The 17,843-nt window shown below is 46.0% G+C and overlaps 1 protein-coding gene across 2 annotated transcripts in view; it reads right to left on the reverse strand.

The window, feature by feature from the left end:
- Positions 1-2,766: 2,766 nt before the first annotated feature.
- Positions 2,767-17,843, reverse strand: part of TUNAR (transmembrane neural differentiation associated intracellular calcium regulator) — a 28,287-nt gene continuing 13,210 nt past the window's right edge. Inside the window, exons 1-2 of one of the 2 annotated variants that reach the window (XM_075614433.1) lie at positions 11,361-11,491; positions 2,767-7,853 (exon numbers count right to left, since the gene is read on the reverse strand). In XM_075614433.1, coding sequence (XP_075470548.1) covers positions 7,668-7,814 — 147 coding nt within the window. In that variant the 5' untranslated portion in view covers positions 7,815-7,853; positions 11,361-11,491 and the 3' untranslated portion in view covers positions 2,767-7,667. Of the gene's footprint in view, positions 7,854-11,360; positions 11,492-17,843 lie in introns of those variants that run through there. The other variant, XM_075614432.1, reaches the window with a different exon arrangement.

Raw genomic sequence — 17,843 nt, forward strand, 5'->3', positions numbered from 1 at the left:
CAACATGGATGGGATGTCTTCAAGCATATTGTAATAATGCCGTCTGTCAGTGTGCTGTGTGTCAGTGTGTGTCAGTGTACTGTGTGTCAGCGTGCTGTGTGTCACTGTTAGTATGCTGTGTCAGTGTGTGTCCGTGTGCTGTGTGTCACTGTGTTAGTATACTCTGTGTCTGTCTGCTGTGTGTCATTGTGTTTCAGTGCATTGTGTATCATTGTGTGTCACTATGCTGTGTGTCACTGTTAGTAGGCTGTCAGTGTGTTGTGTGTCATTGTGTGTCAGTGTGCTGTGTGTCACAGTGTTAGTATACTCTGTGTCAGTGTGCTGTGAGTCATTGAGTTTCAGTGCATTGTGTGTCAGTGTGTGTCAGTGTGCTGTGTGTCACTGTGTTAGTATACTCTGTGTCAGTGTGCTGTGAGTCATTGTGTTTCAGTTCATTGTGTGTCAGTGTGTGTCAGTGTGCTGTGTGTCACTGTGTTAGTGTACTCTGTCTCAGTGTGCTGTGTGTCATTGTGTTTCAGTGCATTGTGTGTCAGTGTGTGTCAGTGTGCTGTCTGTCACTGTTAGTATACTCTGTGTCAGTGTGCTGTGAGTCAGTGTGTGTCAGTGTGCTATGTGTCGCTGTGTCAGTGTGCTGGTGCGTAGGGGGGAGGCAGTTGGAAGAACTTGTCCAGAGTGCAAAATACCTAATTTCGCCGCTGTTTCAAAGAACTATTTTTCTTTCTTTCTCCCAAACTAACCCTCCTTGGTGCTTTTTTTTCTCATACCAGTTGTCTTGTCCCAGCATTGAACAGGTTCACCCCCTTTTTGCTACGGGAGCCTGCACTGCGAATGAATGCACGGCAGTGGTTAGTTTCCGTCCCCTGTGACATGAAGAGGTTATTCCCCCTCGTGCTGATATATAACACTTTGCAGCTTTGCTTAGCACTCACAGGGCTTACATCTTCTCCTCACTTGTTAAAGATCTGCACTCCCAGAGACAGCTCCTATTCTCTGGAGCCCTCGGGGAGCTTCGGGGTGTGAAGTTTTCCCTGCAGCAAAGAGGAGCTCGAGTAATGTTCTGTCAGAACACCGCGGCGATATTTACAGCGTCTGCACAACACGAAGAAGCCATTAGCGCAAGATGACTCCCCGGATAAATTTACTTTCAAATGAGCTGAAGGTTAAAGAAGTTTTTCACAAGATCCGCTCGCGGGAAAAAAAGCCGTTTCCAGCCGTTTTTCTGCATTGAAAATAATTTCAACTTGAAATGAAGTTTACTGTGAACACGCACGGTACAGGGCGAGAAAACCCCCTCACATAAGTAAGACCCAAACTGGCAATGATATGGGAATATTATGGGATCTAAAGGCCACAAACAATATATTGCATTGTCTAGCAATAGGCAAAGAAGCAGAGTTTGCTATTTCAGGGCACTGCATATTTTGATGTGTGTGTTTGTTTTTCCTCTGATATCTACGAGTAAAGGCAGTAACAAATACTGCAATGATATAGTATACGTGTAATAATGAGAGAGACAACCCAATAACAGTATATACCTCTAAAAACACATAGGGGCCTATTCTAGAAGCTTCGATAACTTTGCTGCCACCTCGAATGGTCCCACCGAACGGTTTGTCATTTGTGTTATCGGGAGTTTTGTGGTTGATCTTTTTAAATCCATTTCTACTAGTGTGGTACCTGGTCCTAATTTTTCAGAAAACCGGATGAATCATTTTACCAGGCCAGGTACCCGGTTACCCGGACGGCACTTACCTGGAGGGTGAGGAAGACCGCGGTGACATCTGGGAGCAGCAGCAGAGGTCCTGGTTGTCAGTGGCAGCAACAGAAGTCCGTGTTCAGCCGGCGGGAGCAGCAGGATGCCGGGGCGAGCCAGAGAACCATGTGACCGTGCAGGAGCGTTTCTATTGGATAGCCGGCTCCTCCCCTGTGCTGGGCCCAGCCCCCTGCTAATGGGTCCGGGTAATGTCCGGGTAGCTGAAAAAGCACCAGGTAAGCCGGGTGCCGGGTAATTACACCGTGCTTGGTACATCACTAATTTCTACCACAATGGCTTGCAAAACACAACTAAATAACCTGATCTCCACTGCTGCCACTGGAGAAGACTTTCAGCTAAAGCAGGGGTGCTCAACTTCACTCTTTAAGCCAACCCCCCCCCCCCCCAAATGGTCAAGTTTTCAGGATATCCATGCTTCAGCACAGGTGGTGCAATCAGTCCCTGCTTCAGCACAGGTGGCTCAATCAGAGGCTCAGTCTTCATGTTCCTGAAAACATGGCCTTTGGGGGACTTGGGGACTTCCCTGAGCTAAAGCAATGATGTCGTTATGGATGGTGCAATATTTAGAGTAAAATCATGTGACTTCAAATCAACGTATGCGATTGTGTTAACCAGAGTCGGAATTAAAGTCCCTATTTAAAAGTAAGAGGTGGGATAATGCGCATTTAGCAATGCATTACATTAACTTCAAGTGCATGGGAGATGATGTACAATGGATTGTGTGTTACTCCATATCTCACAATATTGAATCAGGTCACTTGTCTTCGTACGTAAAGCTGCTGAGATTTCTGTGCATTGAAAAGTTAAATTACAGTCACATTCTGCATGGGATGTTATTCTTAGCTAAAGACAGAAAGATTTAAAACATGGAAATACTGTCTAAAACTCTACAGTAATGTAATAACTAATATAAAACCAGGCAACACAATCACCAGGATTATAATTGCATGAATATTTCATAACAGTTTATTCTTGTAATAAAGTTTGCAGGTTTTGACACTTTTAACCTTATTAATCCTCATGTGATCGCTCCTGGACAGATCACGAGGTGCAGGTGCCTGGGGACCCCGCATTGTCAGAATTCCCCAAAAGTGGATTTTACTGAGATTTCCAGATCACATTGCTGTCTTCTCCAGATTTGCGCTATTGACAGAAGAAACTGAATGCCTTGGAGTGCTGAGCACGTCATGTCTTAATCTAGTCGATCCTTTTTAACTATCCAAAAGGATGACATCAAATCGAATGGAAATAAATGGCAAAGATATGCCTCCAAATAACCGTTTCATGTGAAAGGTTCTCAAACCGACATTCTTTCTACAAACTGCACAAATTCTATTCTTTCTTTTTAAAGAAATGCAAAACAATTTAATGTTGTATTGTTTTTACAGAAAATACACATAATAACCCATTGTAATGAGAGGGGTTTCGGTGCAATCCTTTGCACACCGCTTCAGAATCAATAAGATTACACAAGTGAGCAATACAGGTCTGTTTTCAGGCAGAATTATGGAAACGATGGATTTTCAAACACAACTTGATCCCGAATCAGATATTTCAACTTTTGTAGCAGGAATGTGTTTTTAGTTTTTAAATATCAATTACTGAAGTAGTGCCAGAAACCCCTATTGGCTCTGGCTCATCTTGACATCACTTACCGGAAACCCCTATTGGCTCTGGCTCATAGTGACATCACTTACAAGATCCCTATTGCCTCTGGCTCATGGTGACACTAATTTTGGAAGAGAGAGAAGAAAGCGGGGGTATGATAGGAACTGTCAAATACATTAAGGGTCTCCAAAAGGTACAGGAGAGAAGCATTGTTAAGAGAAAGAAGTGTGCTAGAACAAGATCATTCTCTGACACTGAAGGGCACAGAAAGGGTTGTAGTTTCATGGAATCGCCTCCCGACAGACGCTAATACAGTAAGGGAATTCAAAATAGTTTTGGGGCAGATACAAGAATCCTAAATATGAAAGATTGACACCTAGACAGAGAGCATTATACATTATGAGCAGGGATCTTACATTCAGACATACCTATATAAAAATAAAAAATGAAATAACTGGTGAACAAACAGTCACTGTGAACGTCCCAGTATAGTGAATGTCTCAGTATAGTGAACGTCTCAGTATAGTGAACGTCTCAGTATAGTGAACGTCTCAGTATAGTGAACGACTCAGTATAGTGAACGACTCAGTATAGTGAACGACTCAGTATAGTGAACGACTCAGTATAGTGCACAGGAACATTTTATTTTACAAACTGGTAAGTGCGTCTTAAAAGGAAAGTCTATCTGTGCTATGTCTTTCCCATGTCCCAGGAGAAGTCTTGCTTTAATAATATATACATTTGGTGACATATATCAGAATGGATGTGTATTCAGAATTTGGTTTCATTGTGCTCGCGATGGACTTTATATAATATGCTTAGTTTAGAACATTGGAGCCAGTTTGTGTCACAGATGTGATAATATCTCCCACTGAAGTTTGTCGCAACCGAAACAACGAATGAAATCAACAGCAACTTTCGGCCTTGTATTCAGTAAAATTATTATTAAATGAGACAGGGGCACTAATAAGCCCAAATGGTCTGTTCTGCAGGAATAGTTTTTAAATGATGCTCTCACTGTTTTGAAGTCTATATTTCCCAGAGGATTTCCTGTGACCACACTGCATTTACTGGATGTATTCATTGTAAACACCTCACATCATTTGCATCACTTCGTGTAACACAGAGATGTTTTCAACCCTATCATCTTTCTGATCTGGCTACTCAACTAAGAGCATGAATATGTGACATGATCTGTGTGGTCTGCAGTGTGGTTAATAAAGCACTATGGTTGGTGCTATATAAATAAGAATGGTACATACATACATACATACATACACGCACACATATGTACATACTTACATACATACATACAAACATACATACTGTACATACATACAAAGATACATGTATACATACATACATACATACACATACAAAGATACATACATACATACTGTACATACATACATACAAAGATACATACATACTGTACATCAAAGATACATACATACTGTACATCAAAGATACATACATACTGTACATACATACAAAGATACATACATACTGTACATACATACATACAAAGATACATACATACATATATACATACTGTAGTGCAACACTGTACAAATGACAGTTTTGTAAATCTGTACAGAAAAGTAAATCTGTTTCCTTTTTAGCTTCATTGAGAATGATATATTTTGGCTTCTTATTGTAATGCAATAATATCTCAATTTAAACAAAATTATTAGATTATTCAACTAAATGATAGTTAAATAAATTACTTCATTAAATGATACATAAGGCGTTTGTGCAATTTCATATATTGGGTTTGTGCAGAAGTTACAAAAATAATATTCTGCATTGTACGTTAACTCCTTCATCGCTCTGCAATGCTTTCCAGACCTCCCTGGCAGTGAACGGATTCATGCAGAACTCATTCTAACCGTGTTTGTTTTGCTCTTATTCTGCGAGCTGGGAGGATTTCCGCACCATGACTGCCCATGTCTTACTGCTGAGACACTTCCACTTGTACCGAAACTCAGACACATTCTCCCAGCATAACCGGGAGCAGATTATTACATCACAATGTCATCCATCACTGAAAATGATCTTGTTTTTGATTGGCTGGAACAGGTCACGCCAACTTGCAGAGGACTAGAGATTCGTGATCCTGGAGTCTCCTCAATCTTACCTCTGTGAGACCCCTGTAAGGTTTGTTTTGGGTGGGGGTGGGGGAGGAAAGTGGGGGGCAAATATTTATTTTGTTTTTATTAATGTGATAATTGTGCATTTCCATTTCTTCTTTTGCCCCAAAGGCAGGTGCAATAAAGGGGATTTTGTGATCTCTGCATATGTGATTTAAACGTCTCACAGTTAAAGGCCATGTAATAAGCTGACATGATGAGGAGTGCAGAAAGTCCGAGGTGGTTTACTGTAAATAAATGATTAATACTTTGCAGATATGAATGACAGAATAAGTCTTACTGCTTAACTAGCCCATTCAACTGGGGGTACAAGGCCTGGATAATCTCTGACTCCAAAGGGGATTTTACTACCAACACTATTGATGTCTCCCAGTTGGTACGAGTGGATACAAATGTGGGGGCGACCAGAGAGAAGGTGGGGGGGGGGGGGGTCATGTGAGATCCACCTGGTCTGCCAAGGAGAAGCAGCGGCTCAGCGAGTAAAGACACTGACTGGCACTGAGTGTGAAGCAGGGGAACCTGGGAGAAGCAGCGGCTCAGCGAGTAAAGACACTGACTGGCACTGAGTGTGAAGCAGGGGAACCTGGGAGAAGCAGCGGCTCAGTGAGTAAAGACACTGACTGGCACTGAGTGTGAAGCAGGGGAACCTGGGAGAAGGAGCGGCTCAGTGAGTAAAGACACTGACTGGCACTGAGTTTGTAGCAGGGGGACCTGGGAGAAGGAGCGGCTCAGGGAGTAAAGACACTGACTGGCACTGAGTGTGAAGCAGGGGAACCTGGTTCAATTTCTGGTGTCAGCTCATTGTGACCTAGGCACCAAAAACATAGATTGTAAGCTCCACGGGGCAGGGACCTGTGTTGGCAAAATGCCTCTGTAAAGCGCTAAGTAAAACTAGCAGCGCTATACAAAAACATGCTATTATTAGTATTATTATAAGAGATAATTGCAGCAACGCAGGTTTAATCCCAGTGCAAACTCCACGTGGCTATGGACACATTACTTCCACAAAATTAGATTGTAAACTCGACCGGACCGGGGAGGGGAGGGGAGCGGTGTCTCTTTATAGCACTGCAACACTATATAATAATATTACTAATTGGGAAGCTGACGAGCCCAATACTGTGAGAAAAAGAGCACAAGAAATGTGGGGGAGAATGCTATAGCACATACATGTACAGTAAGCACATACATGTACAGTAAGCACATACATGTACAGTAAGCACATAGATGTAAGCACAATGTTACCCTCGCTGGCATTCCTTGTACTGGGATAACCATGATATAAACAATATGGGAATCTTAAAGCAGCAATCCCAGCTCCTAATTCTTTCCATATGGCTTCTTATTGGTTGGCAGTTAAATTACCAAGGAGAACATCAGTTACTACACTGGTACTACGCTGGTACTACACTGGTACTACGCTGGTATTACACCGGTACATCGGAAACTGGGGTCTCAGGAAGAAAAAATAAGATGGTTTATCTCTGGATTACCCCTCATTTCTAATGCATTAATTACAGAAAACTGATGGGATTGGTGCATTACGTTGTTCACCGTATTCAGCACAATCTTGTGGGATTTGTATAAATATGCAATATATTATGGCATTAATCATTAAAAGAATGTTAAGCCCCGATTATTGAGAAGGGATCCTAAATATTGCACTTATCTGAAAAATGCAGATTTAAAAAAAACAAAAAAAAAACCAACACTCATAATAACATAGGATACAATTCAGTAATTCAGGAATAACATAAAAATGTTTCATTTTTTTCCTCCCCTTATGGCAAATCTTGAATATGGAACTATCATGTGGCCATATGAATATAAAAAATATTACAAGTTTATATGGCAAAAATTCAAAAAGATGTGGTGATATTTGTATAGAACATACTTTTCTGTTTAAACAATCTCATCCATGCTATGTTATAATAATACATCATATTAATGGCGAACATTGTCCATTGTGTGTGAAAAACGTTGACGTTTCGTTTGTTGCAGGAAAGAAGTAAGAAGTCACTGATCTAATCTCCATCCTACACCAAAGCAAGACATGTCATAGTATATCCCAAAAGTGCCAACTGCTGGACTGTTTGTGGTAGGATTTGCTGCTCTTGAATGAGTCTCGTTGTAGTTCATAATGTTGTATAAATGTAGACAAAGATAATGACAATCAGGTTGAGTACGGTCCCAATAATCCCGAGCATCGCCAGGATCGTTTCTTCTTTGCTTTCCTTTTCTTGATTTCCTTTGTCTTCTTCATTACCACCAGTGATTACCATCTTGGTTGCAAATTCCAATGTACCCCTCGTCCGTCTTACCTACAATTAGAAAGGTCAGCATCAAACATAGTGATTTGTAACTGCTCACCTGTATGCATTATAGGTGTATAATAAGGGTGCAATGTAAAATGTCATTAGTCCACAGCAACCACCTGTCTTAGCATTTCCTAGTGCCATATGTTTTAATACCAAGGGGGTTATTGATCAAACTGCGATAGAGTCCTGATCAGGGCCCTATAACATGGAACCTCCCATTGAACTCAATGCACCACCATGGGCACTATTGCAGTTTAATGAATAACCATCAACACTTGTGACCCCCAATCCCTCCTGGGGGCAATGCCTTGCAGTAACCAATTCCACTAAAACCCACCCATATCACTGCACATTTTATTGGGTTTTGCCATAAACCCTTTTGCCTTATTAGGGGCAATATTTACTAAACAGTGTTTATCCCCGAAAATACTTCATGGCCCAGTAGAACATCTTACAGTCCGTTGAAGAGAAGGAGCTATAAAAGTGTCTCATGGTGCTGTAGCGTATCTAATCGCTTAGCAACACTGGGTAAACATGGACCTTAATCTCTAATGGAAACTGAAACAGGTTATTATTATATTATAATATTATTATTATTATGTCGTTTTTCAGATCAATAGATTCCATACAATGGGAAAATCCTGAGACATTTCATGTGCCAGGGCTGCATTTCCTGCTGGATTAACAAGGCCTGAGTTATGGTATTTTAGACATAATATGACGGATGTGGGGGAACGTTCCCTCTATGAAACAGGTCAAATGTTTGAAACAGTTAGTAACCCTAAAACAATTAAGCGCTTATCTCAGGAGACAGTTGGCAGTAATTGTAATAGCCATGTCCCTAACAGCTTTATTCCAAGTGACTGCAGTCTAAACTACAAGGCCCACAAAGCCAGTACTGCCAGTGAGGCCGACACCTGTGTCCAGTCCATTGCTAGGCCTGCCAAAAGCTTGCTATCACTGACACTCATTATGTCAGGATAATGATTCTGATATGGCTATCACACCCAATTTAGGCTAAAAGCAGCAGACTTGTGAGAATGAAGTAAGTTATGTATTGTCTGTTTGTGCTCCTGCGGAAAATCACGTTGGTGGAACTGCAAATGACAGTGAAGAACCATCAATCCTCCTTCATCTGAATCATATAGCAACGCTGACGTATGTCCATATACATACTGTACACAAGGCACGCACACCATCCGGCTCATATAGCAACGCTGACGTATGTCAGTATACATACTGTACACAAGGCACGCACACCATCCAGCTCATATAGCAACGCTGACATATGTCCGTATACATACTGTACACAAGGCACGCACACCATCCGGCTCATATAGCAACGCTGACGTATGTCAGTATACATACTGTACATAAGGCACGCACACCATCCGGCTCATATAGCAACGCTGACGTATGTCCGTATACATACTGTACACAAGGCACGCACACCATCCAGCTCATATAGCAACGCTGACATATGTCCGTATACATACTGTACACAAGGCACGCACACCATCCAGCTCATATAGCAACGCTGACATATGTCCGTATACATACTGTACACAAGGCACGCACACCATCCAGCTCATATAGCAACGCTGACGTATGTCCGTATACATACTGTACACAAGGCACGCACACCATCCGGCTCATATAGCAACGCTGACGTATGTCAGTATACATACTGTACACAAGGCACGCACACCATCCAGCTCATATAGCAACGCTGACATATGTCCGTATACAAACTGTACACAAGGCACGCACACCATCCGGCTCATATAGTAACGCTGACGTATGTCCGTATACATACTGTACACAAGGCACGCACACTATCCGGCTCATATAGCAACGCTGACGTATGTTCGTATACATACTGTACACAAGGCACGCACACCATCCAGCTCATATAACAACGCTGACATATGTCCGTATAAATACTGTACACAAGGCACGCACACCATCCAGCTCATATAGCAACGCTGACGTATGTCCGTATACATACTGTACACAAGGCACGCACACCATCCAGCTCATATAGCAACGCTGACGTATGTCAGTATACATACTGTACACAAGGAACGCACACCATCCGGCTCATATAGCAACGCTGACGTATGTCCGTATACATACTGTACACAAGGCACGCACACTATCCGGCTCATATAGCAACGCTGACGTATGTCCGTATACATACTGTACACAAGGCACGCACACCATCCAGCTCATATAGCAACGCTGACATATGTCCGTATACATACTGTACACAAGGCACGCACACCATCCAGCTCATATAGCAACGCTGACGTATGTCCGTATACATACTGTACACAAGGCACGCACACCATCCAGCTCATATAGCAACGCTGACGTATGTCAGTATACATACTGTACACAAGGAACGCACACCATCCGGCTCATAAAGCAACGCTGACATATGTCCATATACATACTGTACACAAGGCACGCACACCATCCGGCTCATATAGCAACGCTGACGTATGTCAGTATACATACTGTACATAAGGCACGCACACAATCCGGCTCATATAGCAACGCTGACATATGTCCATATACATACTGTACACAAGGCACGCACACCATCCGGCTCATATAGTAACGCTGACGTATGTCAGTATACATACTGTACACAAGGCACGCACACCATCCGGCTCATATAGCAACGCTGACATATGTCCATATACATACTGTACACAAGGCACGCACACCATCCAGCTCATATAGCAACGCTGACATATGTCCGTATACATACTGTACACAAGGCACGCACACCATCCTACAAAAATACTTTTTTTAGAGAAACACAAGAAACCTGAGCCCTTAGTACCATGTATCTTTGGATACCAGTATTTATACAGAAGGAAATAACTTAAACATAGTTATAAATTAGAAGCGGTTATCTACATCACAAGAAAATATGTAAGATAAACTATAAACAATGAAAAGGTATTATTTGCTTATTAATATTTCCTTTCAAGTTTCCATAAAATAATAGGGTAAAGGGGGACGATAGACAGCACTCTGATAGTGTTACATTTATGCAATTGCAGGGTGCACAGAACAAAAGGGGACCCTTATTCCCCTGTATAGTACTAACAAATCTACGTAAGTACCAGCACTCACTGTCTAATAGCTAAATGATGAAAACAGTTGTAATGCAGAATAAACATTTAATAATAAAACGAACCAGAAATAAATCAAATGTGTTTGCAGAAACCAGTATCACAAATGGGCATGTCACTAAGTGAGGGGTGGGGGGGGGGAGGAAAAAGGGAAAAAACATGAAACACAAGGAATATACACAAAAACGGAGAACGGCAAGTATTCTAGGGGGGCCAAACTAAGGAGTGGAGTTAGTGTGTCTTTATGAAATTATCAGATTAGCGTATGATTCAGTTGCAGCTACAGAGTTCAGGAATAGGGGAGCTGTGTGCTTAACAAACAAAGCAGGGCATTAGAAAATGATTATTATTTAGGAAATCTTACCTTGCCTTTGAGGCAGAGCAGAACGCATTTGTTTTTCAATCATGGAAGAGTATGCTTGATCTTCTCAGTTACTGGCATTGCAGAATTAGAAACCTAAACCAGATAGCACAGAGTGCAACATGTTCCAAAATAAAACACAAGCTCACTGATCACATAGTAGAACCAATTATTATAACAGAATGAGACATCTCTCACTGCACACTCTGAATTCTCAGTGAAGAACCACATACTTCATCAGGGGCCGTGAGAATAGCATGCTGCAGATACGCTAAATGTGTCTAATATTAGCAAAGACAAGTAACATTGTGCTTTCCACTTACAAGACTAGAAGTAAAGCAATGACCAATTATAATGCTGTCACTCTCATTCAGGGGTCACTGTCTGATACAGAATTGCAATTAAGAAACAGTCAGCTCTTGCTGTTTAAAGAGACAATCTGCATGGCACTTTAAAAAAAAAAAACTTTTTTAGTTGTAATATATGCAGCCTTTGATTACCTTTATTGAAAACTAATTACCTAAGCTGCCGATCGATTCATTCTCCCGTGATTGATCAGCAAAGATCCTGCTTCCCAGGGTTCACTAAATGGCTGCCTTTCAGTTTCAATCAATCCTTCAGCCAGTGTAACTCCGCAGCTACAATGTATTCTTATATTACTAAGGCAACATTATCTATATTTACAGTTTGCAGCTCAAACTGCTGGGAACATTGGCAACAAATTATAATAAACAGGAAAGTGTTACAAAGATCTGGTACTGCTGGGGAGGTGACTACAACCTGCTACAGAAAGCAAAGGATGCTCAGTATGTTAAAACTCATTAAAAATGGCATTACCGGGGGGGCTTCCGGTGACGTCACGAGACATGGCCGCGTTCTAGGAGAGTCCCGTGGACCCCGGTGTATAATCTAAAGAATAAACACTTTCCCCCTGACCTCTCCGGACCCAGCTCCGGCACACTGTAGAGCCCCGGAGAGCCTGATTCGGGCGATCCGACAGGCAGCTGTGGGAGACCCCCCTGTGAGGCACGGGACCGACGGAGAGAAGGGGCGGCGAGGCACTGTGAGCCCCGTGAGGTCTGAAGCCGGGGAATCGGTGGCGGAACGGGACGGAGCTCCCCCTGCATCTGGAGTTAAAGGGACGCTCGCAGCAGCCTCCCGCGGCGCGAGCGGTAAGGAGAAAATAAATAAATAAATCCAGGATCGGAGGAACTGTGAGGGGGGGGGGGGGAGCGCTGGGAGGAGGTGAGCCCTAGTATCGTGGCTGAGAGGGAGAGGCGGCCATCTGAGAGGGAGAGGCGGCCCCAGGTACCAGCACCCCACAAAGTGCAGTAATACCAGAGTCCCTGCCTAGGGAAAAATGTCCACTGTTTCCAGAAGCATTGAGTCCCATATCACTGCAGCTGCCCTGACACAACACCACAGAATAAATAAATAAATAACTTTGTCTCGCTCCCCCATAAGGATCCCCAGGTGCCTGCACCGCCCTTACGTTTCGCCCCCCTGGACCACCACCTTTCCTCTAACGCTTACGGCTCGAAGCAAACATCCCTAGAAGGGGGAACACCGCGACAATGCAGTCGCGACAGAAAAAAGCCTCAACTCCGGCGGTAACTAAATACTTCCCGCCGGCACAAAGAAGCCCAGGCGCAACGCCCGACAACCAAGACGGCGCTGATGCACGCGGCTCCCCCACATCTGCAAGCGACCGCCACGACCGTGGAGAGTTAATAACAAAAGCATACCTTGAGGATTTTATGACATCCCTCCACAACAAACTCCATTCCTCACTGCAACAGGATCTCAAGACAGTCGTCACGGAGCTCAAGGAGGAGATCTCAGGCCTCACCGAGAGAACCACCGAGCTCGAGACAAAACAGGGAGAGACTCTTCAGAGGCTAATGGAGGCCGAAGACGAAGTATTTTGCCTGGGGGAAGAAGTGACGGGCCTAAAAGACACGATAGAAGACCAGGAGAACAGGGACAGGAGACAGAACTTGCGGATCCGCAACGTCCCTGAGGCTGTTCTCCCTGATCTCATCCGGCCGTACCTTCTGGAACTTTTCTCCTCCCTGTGTGGCGACGTGGAATCCAGAGACATGGAGATAGACCGGGCTCACCGAGCCCTTGGCCCCAGCTCGGAGGACCCGAACAGAAGAAGAGACCTGATTGTAAAATTCCACAGCTATACCACCAAGGAACGAATCCTGACAGCTTGCCGAGAAAAAGGAGACATTATCTTCCAAGAGGAAAGAATACAAGTCTACAGCGACCTGTCCAGATCCACCATTAACAGGCGAAAGGAACTCAAACCTTTAATGCTGCTCCTGCGAGAAAGTGGCGTCCGCTACAGGTGGGGATTTCCATTTAGACTAACTGCCAGCAAGAATGGGAAATTCTTAACCCTGAGGCGCCCAGAGGAGATGGAGGCGTTCGCGAGAGCACTAGGCCTCACTCCCCCGCATTCCTGGGGATCAGTGGAACGCCCGAGCCGAGACGCTGAAGAGGAAGACGGGCCCAACCGCCCCTCCCGCAGAGCCGCTGCTCCAACCCAAGTGCAGGCAAAAAGAAAGTAAAGGAAAACCCAAACTAACCTCCTTATTCCCTGTTGGCCGTTGCCACAGACCTGTCCCAGCGCTGAGCGGATACGACCGCCTGCAGTGACCACTGAAGAGGAGACGCAAATACACCTGCTAGCGGCCATCCACTCCGTTGAGTGCACCTGAACGACGTGATAAAATCCCCGGCAGCGCAGGCGGCCCACCTGTCTTATGGAGAGAGATCACTCGAAAGACAACACGCCCCTGAGGGACTGCAGGAGACGAAACCATTGCCGAACTCGTGCCTGGGGGCAACTCCGCTGAGTGCACCTCGACGACGCACCCACTACCCAGGTCTCAAGGGAGACCCACCTGCACCACCATAAAAGACCTGCACGAGCGGACCAGGGAGCCGGGAGGGAGACGCCGCTTGTGGCTTTTGGGTGGGGGCGGTGGGGAGGGGGTGGGCTGGAGAACCGGGGAGGGGACCCCGGGAGGAGAGTTCACTTGGAGCCGAGGGGGACCCCCTCTCTTGCGGAGAACCGGCGGGAGGACGCCGCAGCGCTAGCTGCAGAGAGCCGTTCCTGTTCCTGAAGATGGTCTGTGGGGGGGCGGGGGGCGGAAGGGATCTGGATGGGGCTAGACTCCATGGGCCACGCAGAAGGACTGTCGATCATCCATATCCATAGAAGCATACCTGGCCCCCTTGTGCCTCCCCCCTCCCCCCTCTCCCTCCTCTCCCCCCCTCCCCCCCCCCTGCCCCCCTACCCCCCCTTCTCTCCCCCCCTCCCCCTTCCCCCTCCTCTCCCCCCTCCCCCCTTTCCCCCCCTTTCCCCCCCCTCTCCCCCTCTCCCCCCCTCCCCCCGTCTCCCCCTCTCCCCTCCCCCCGTCTCCCCCTCTCCCCTCCCTCCTTCCCCCCCTCCTCTCCCCCTCTCCCCCCCTCCCCTCCCCTCCCCCCTCCCCTCCCTCCCCCCCCTCCACCCCCTCTCCCCCCTCCCCCCTTTCCCCACCCCTCCCTCCTCCCCCCCTCCTCTCCCCCCTCCCCCCTCCTCTCCCCCCCTCTCCCCCTCCCCCCTCTCCCCTCCCCTCTCCCCTCCCCTCCCATCCCCCCCTCTCCCCTCCCCCTCCCCCCCTCTCCCCACCCTCCCCCCTCCCTCCTCCCCCCTCCCCTACCCCATGTGTCTCGCAGTAAACAGACCAGGCATGAGTGCTCAAGTACTCTGTAAATATTAGCCCTGTTAAATGGTATGTGTGCACTGTAGAATGCAAATCCTCTGAATGACCCAATTGAACCAGCTGGATCCACATCCTCTCCCCCCCCTATCCCCGTGCGCCCCTCTGACACCCCCCCTGGCCCCCCACCACCCCCACTCACCCCCCCCCCCTATCCCCCCGCCGCTGCCTCCTCCCCCCCCCCATGCGACCATCTCACACCCGCCTGGGCACCCATCTCCACCCCCCACGACCATAAATCATATTGGCACCCACCTACTCCACTAGCAGTCAACGAGATAAAACGGCGGACACGCGGGCACTTTAGTAATAACACAACTTGAGGCGCCGCTGCGCCCCCCCCCCTTCTGCTCCATGCGTGCCCCCAGGCGCGGAAATATGCAAGCTCGGCACAATCTCCCCACCACCAGGCTCAAAAGTAAAAGCTGACATATAAAGGCCGTCCCACCCCGCAATAAAGGCACTACCAGAAACGACATGATGCAGACAGGAGCCACAAACAAGAGGTCGGCTAAGAGACTTACAGACAGCCCTCCTCTGTCAGCAAATTAGCCCTACAGAATAGGTACTGTATAAGATAGCTGTGTGTTCATTATGGTTTATGTTTGTTAGAGTTAAAAAAGTTAAATATGATGTTAATGTCAAAACGTTTATCCAGAGGGACTCGTTGTTATAACTGATCAGCCATGCTGGGAAACCACTGTTTGCGTTACCTGAATGTATGTTTATGCAAAAGATCAACTGTTCCACTCGATCATCACAGGCCACCCCTACCCCACTAAGGAACACCTATCCTTCCCTCCTTCCCACCCCCCTTTCCCCCCCTCCCCCCTCCACCCCTCCACCCGCCCCCCTCTCCCCCCACCCCCCTCTCCCCCCACCCCCCCTCTCTCTCTCCTTTTCCCTGTTGACTATATACACACAGGGAAAATGATTTTGAAAAAAACACTCAGGGGTCCACACCCTCCTGGACGAGCCAGTCCGTACTCCCGGGTCTACCCCCCAAGGGCCCTAAGTCTGAATGCCGGTACGCAAACCCGGCTACACTCCATTGGGGGCGCCCTCAGGCCCCCATCCTCTATCTCTCTGCCTGCTGATGCTGTCCCAGCAGTCCTTTACCCCTCCTGCCCACCCCCTCCATCCCCTCCCCCTCCACCCCCCGGACACCGCTGACCCAGGTCTAGACAATAGGCCACCCTCTTCAGCTAGAGATGTACTTTCCTACCCCTCAGGCACAGTAATCAGTCACGGTCCCCCGGTTGAGAAAGGGGTGATCCGCAAAGACCCCTTCAGAGATAACAAAAATGGCTAGCCAGGCCCCAATCAAAGTTATCTCCCTTAACGTTAAAGGACTACAGAGCCATAGGAAGAGAAAGCTAGCTCTCCAGGAGATGAAAAGATCCGAAGGAGATATTATCTTTCTCCAGGAGACACACTTCACAGACCACGAGCCGCCTAAAATATTCAATAATACATTCCCGCTGGGCTATTATTCCTCGTTCAGTAGCAAGAAACGAGGGGTAGCCATCTTAATCCGCCAGGGAACTCCATTCAATTTTGTCAAAAAAGTTTCAGACCCAGGGGGTAGATTTCTTGTGGTATATGGCTCACTGGCAGGCACGGCGATCGCCCTGGTCAACCTCTATGCACCAAACGAGAACCAACCAGAGTTCTTGAAAACAGTCCTAAACACAATCGGCCTTACCTACCTATCCTCACTGATAGTGGGGGGCGATCTAAACATGGCCTTAAACCCACTGGAGGATAAGACACTCCCTCTTAACCGCCCACACACGGTACTATCCCTAAAGATGGGAACAGCATTTAGAGCAATTATCAAAGAATTTTCCCTAGTGGACGTTTGGAGATCCCAACATCAGGGCCAAAGGGACTAAACCTTTTACTCCGCACCCCACCAGACCTATTCTCGAATTGATTACCTCTTTACAACCATGAACATCTTGGATGCCTCCCAAAAAACGGATATAGGCCCGATCACATGGTCGGATCATGCCCCTATCTCTTTAACTCTCTCAGTTCCGTTCACAAAGTCGAGCGCATTTAACTGGGAACTAAACGATTCATTATTGAATCACCCGGAAATAGAGAGAGAAATCAAGACAGCCCTATCAGAGTACTACAGGAGCAACTCAGGTTCAATCCCATCCTCAGCGGTACTATGGGAAGCCCATAAGGCAACCATCAGAGGTACTTTTATCTCCATAGCATTCCATAGGAAAAAAAACTAAGGCAAAACTACTCAAAGACTTGACAGAGAAAATAATCAAACTAGAACAGCAACACAAATCCAACCACCCGGGGAAAATATACAAAACCTTAACAACCGCCAGAAACGAGTTAAAAAAGATCCAACTTGAGGATGTCGAAAAAGCCCTTCGATGGACTAAACAGAGATACTATGATAAGGGCAACAAAGCTGACAGACTATTGGCCAGTAAATTAAGAGGGGTACAAAAGAGGTCCCAAATAACTGCGATCAAGAATCGGTCAGGTCATATATTATATAATGACAGACACATTGCAGAGGAATTCACCAAATTTTATACCAAATTATATAGCCTCAGAACCCAAGAGGAAAATAATAGAGCATCAAGGCTTACGGCAGTCTCGAACTATTTAGATAGCTGCAACCTCCCATCCTTGACGGAGAAGGAGAACGAGACACTTAATGGGAAAATTACAAAAGAGGAAT

This window comes from Ascaphus truei, chromosome 9 (assembly GCF_040206685.1).
Source record: "Ascaphus truei isolate aAscTru1 chromosome 9, aAscTru1.hap1, whole genome shotgun sequence".
NCBI lineage: Eukaryota > Metazoa > Chordata > Amphibia > Anura > Ascaphidae > Ascaphus > Ascaphus truei.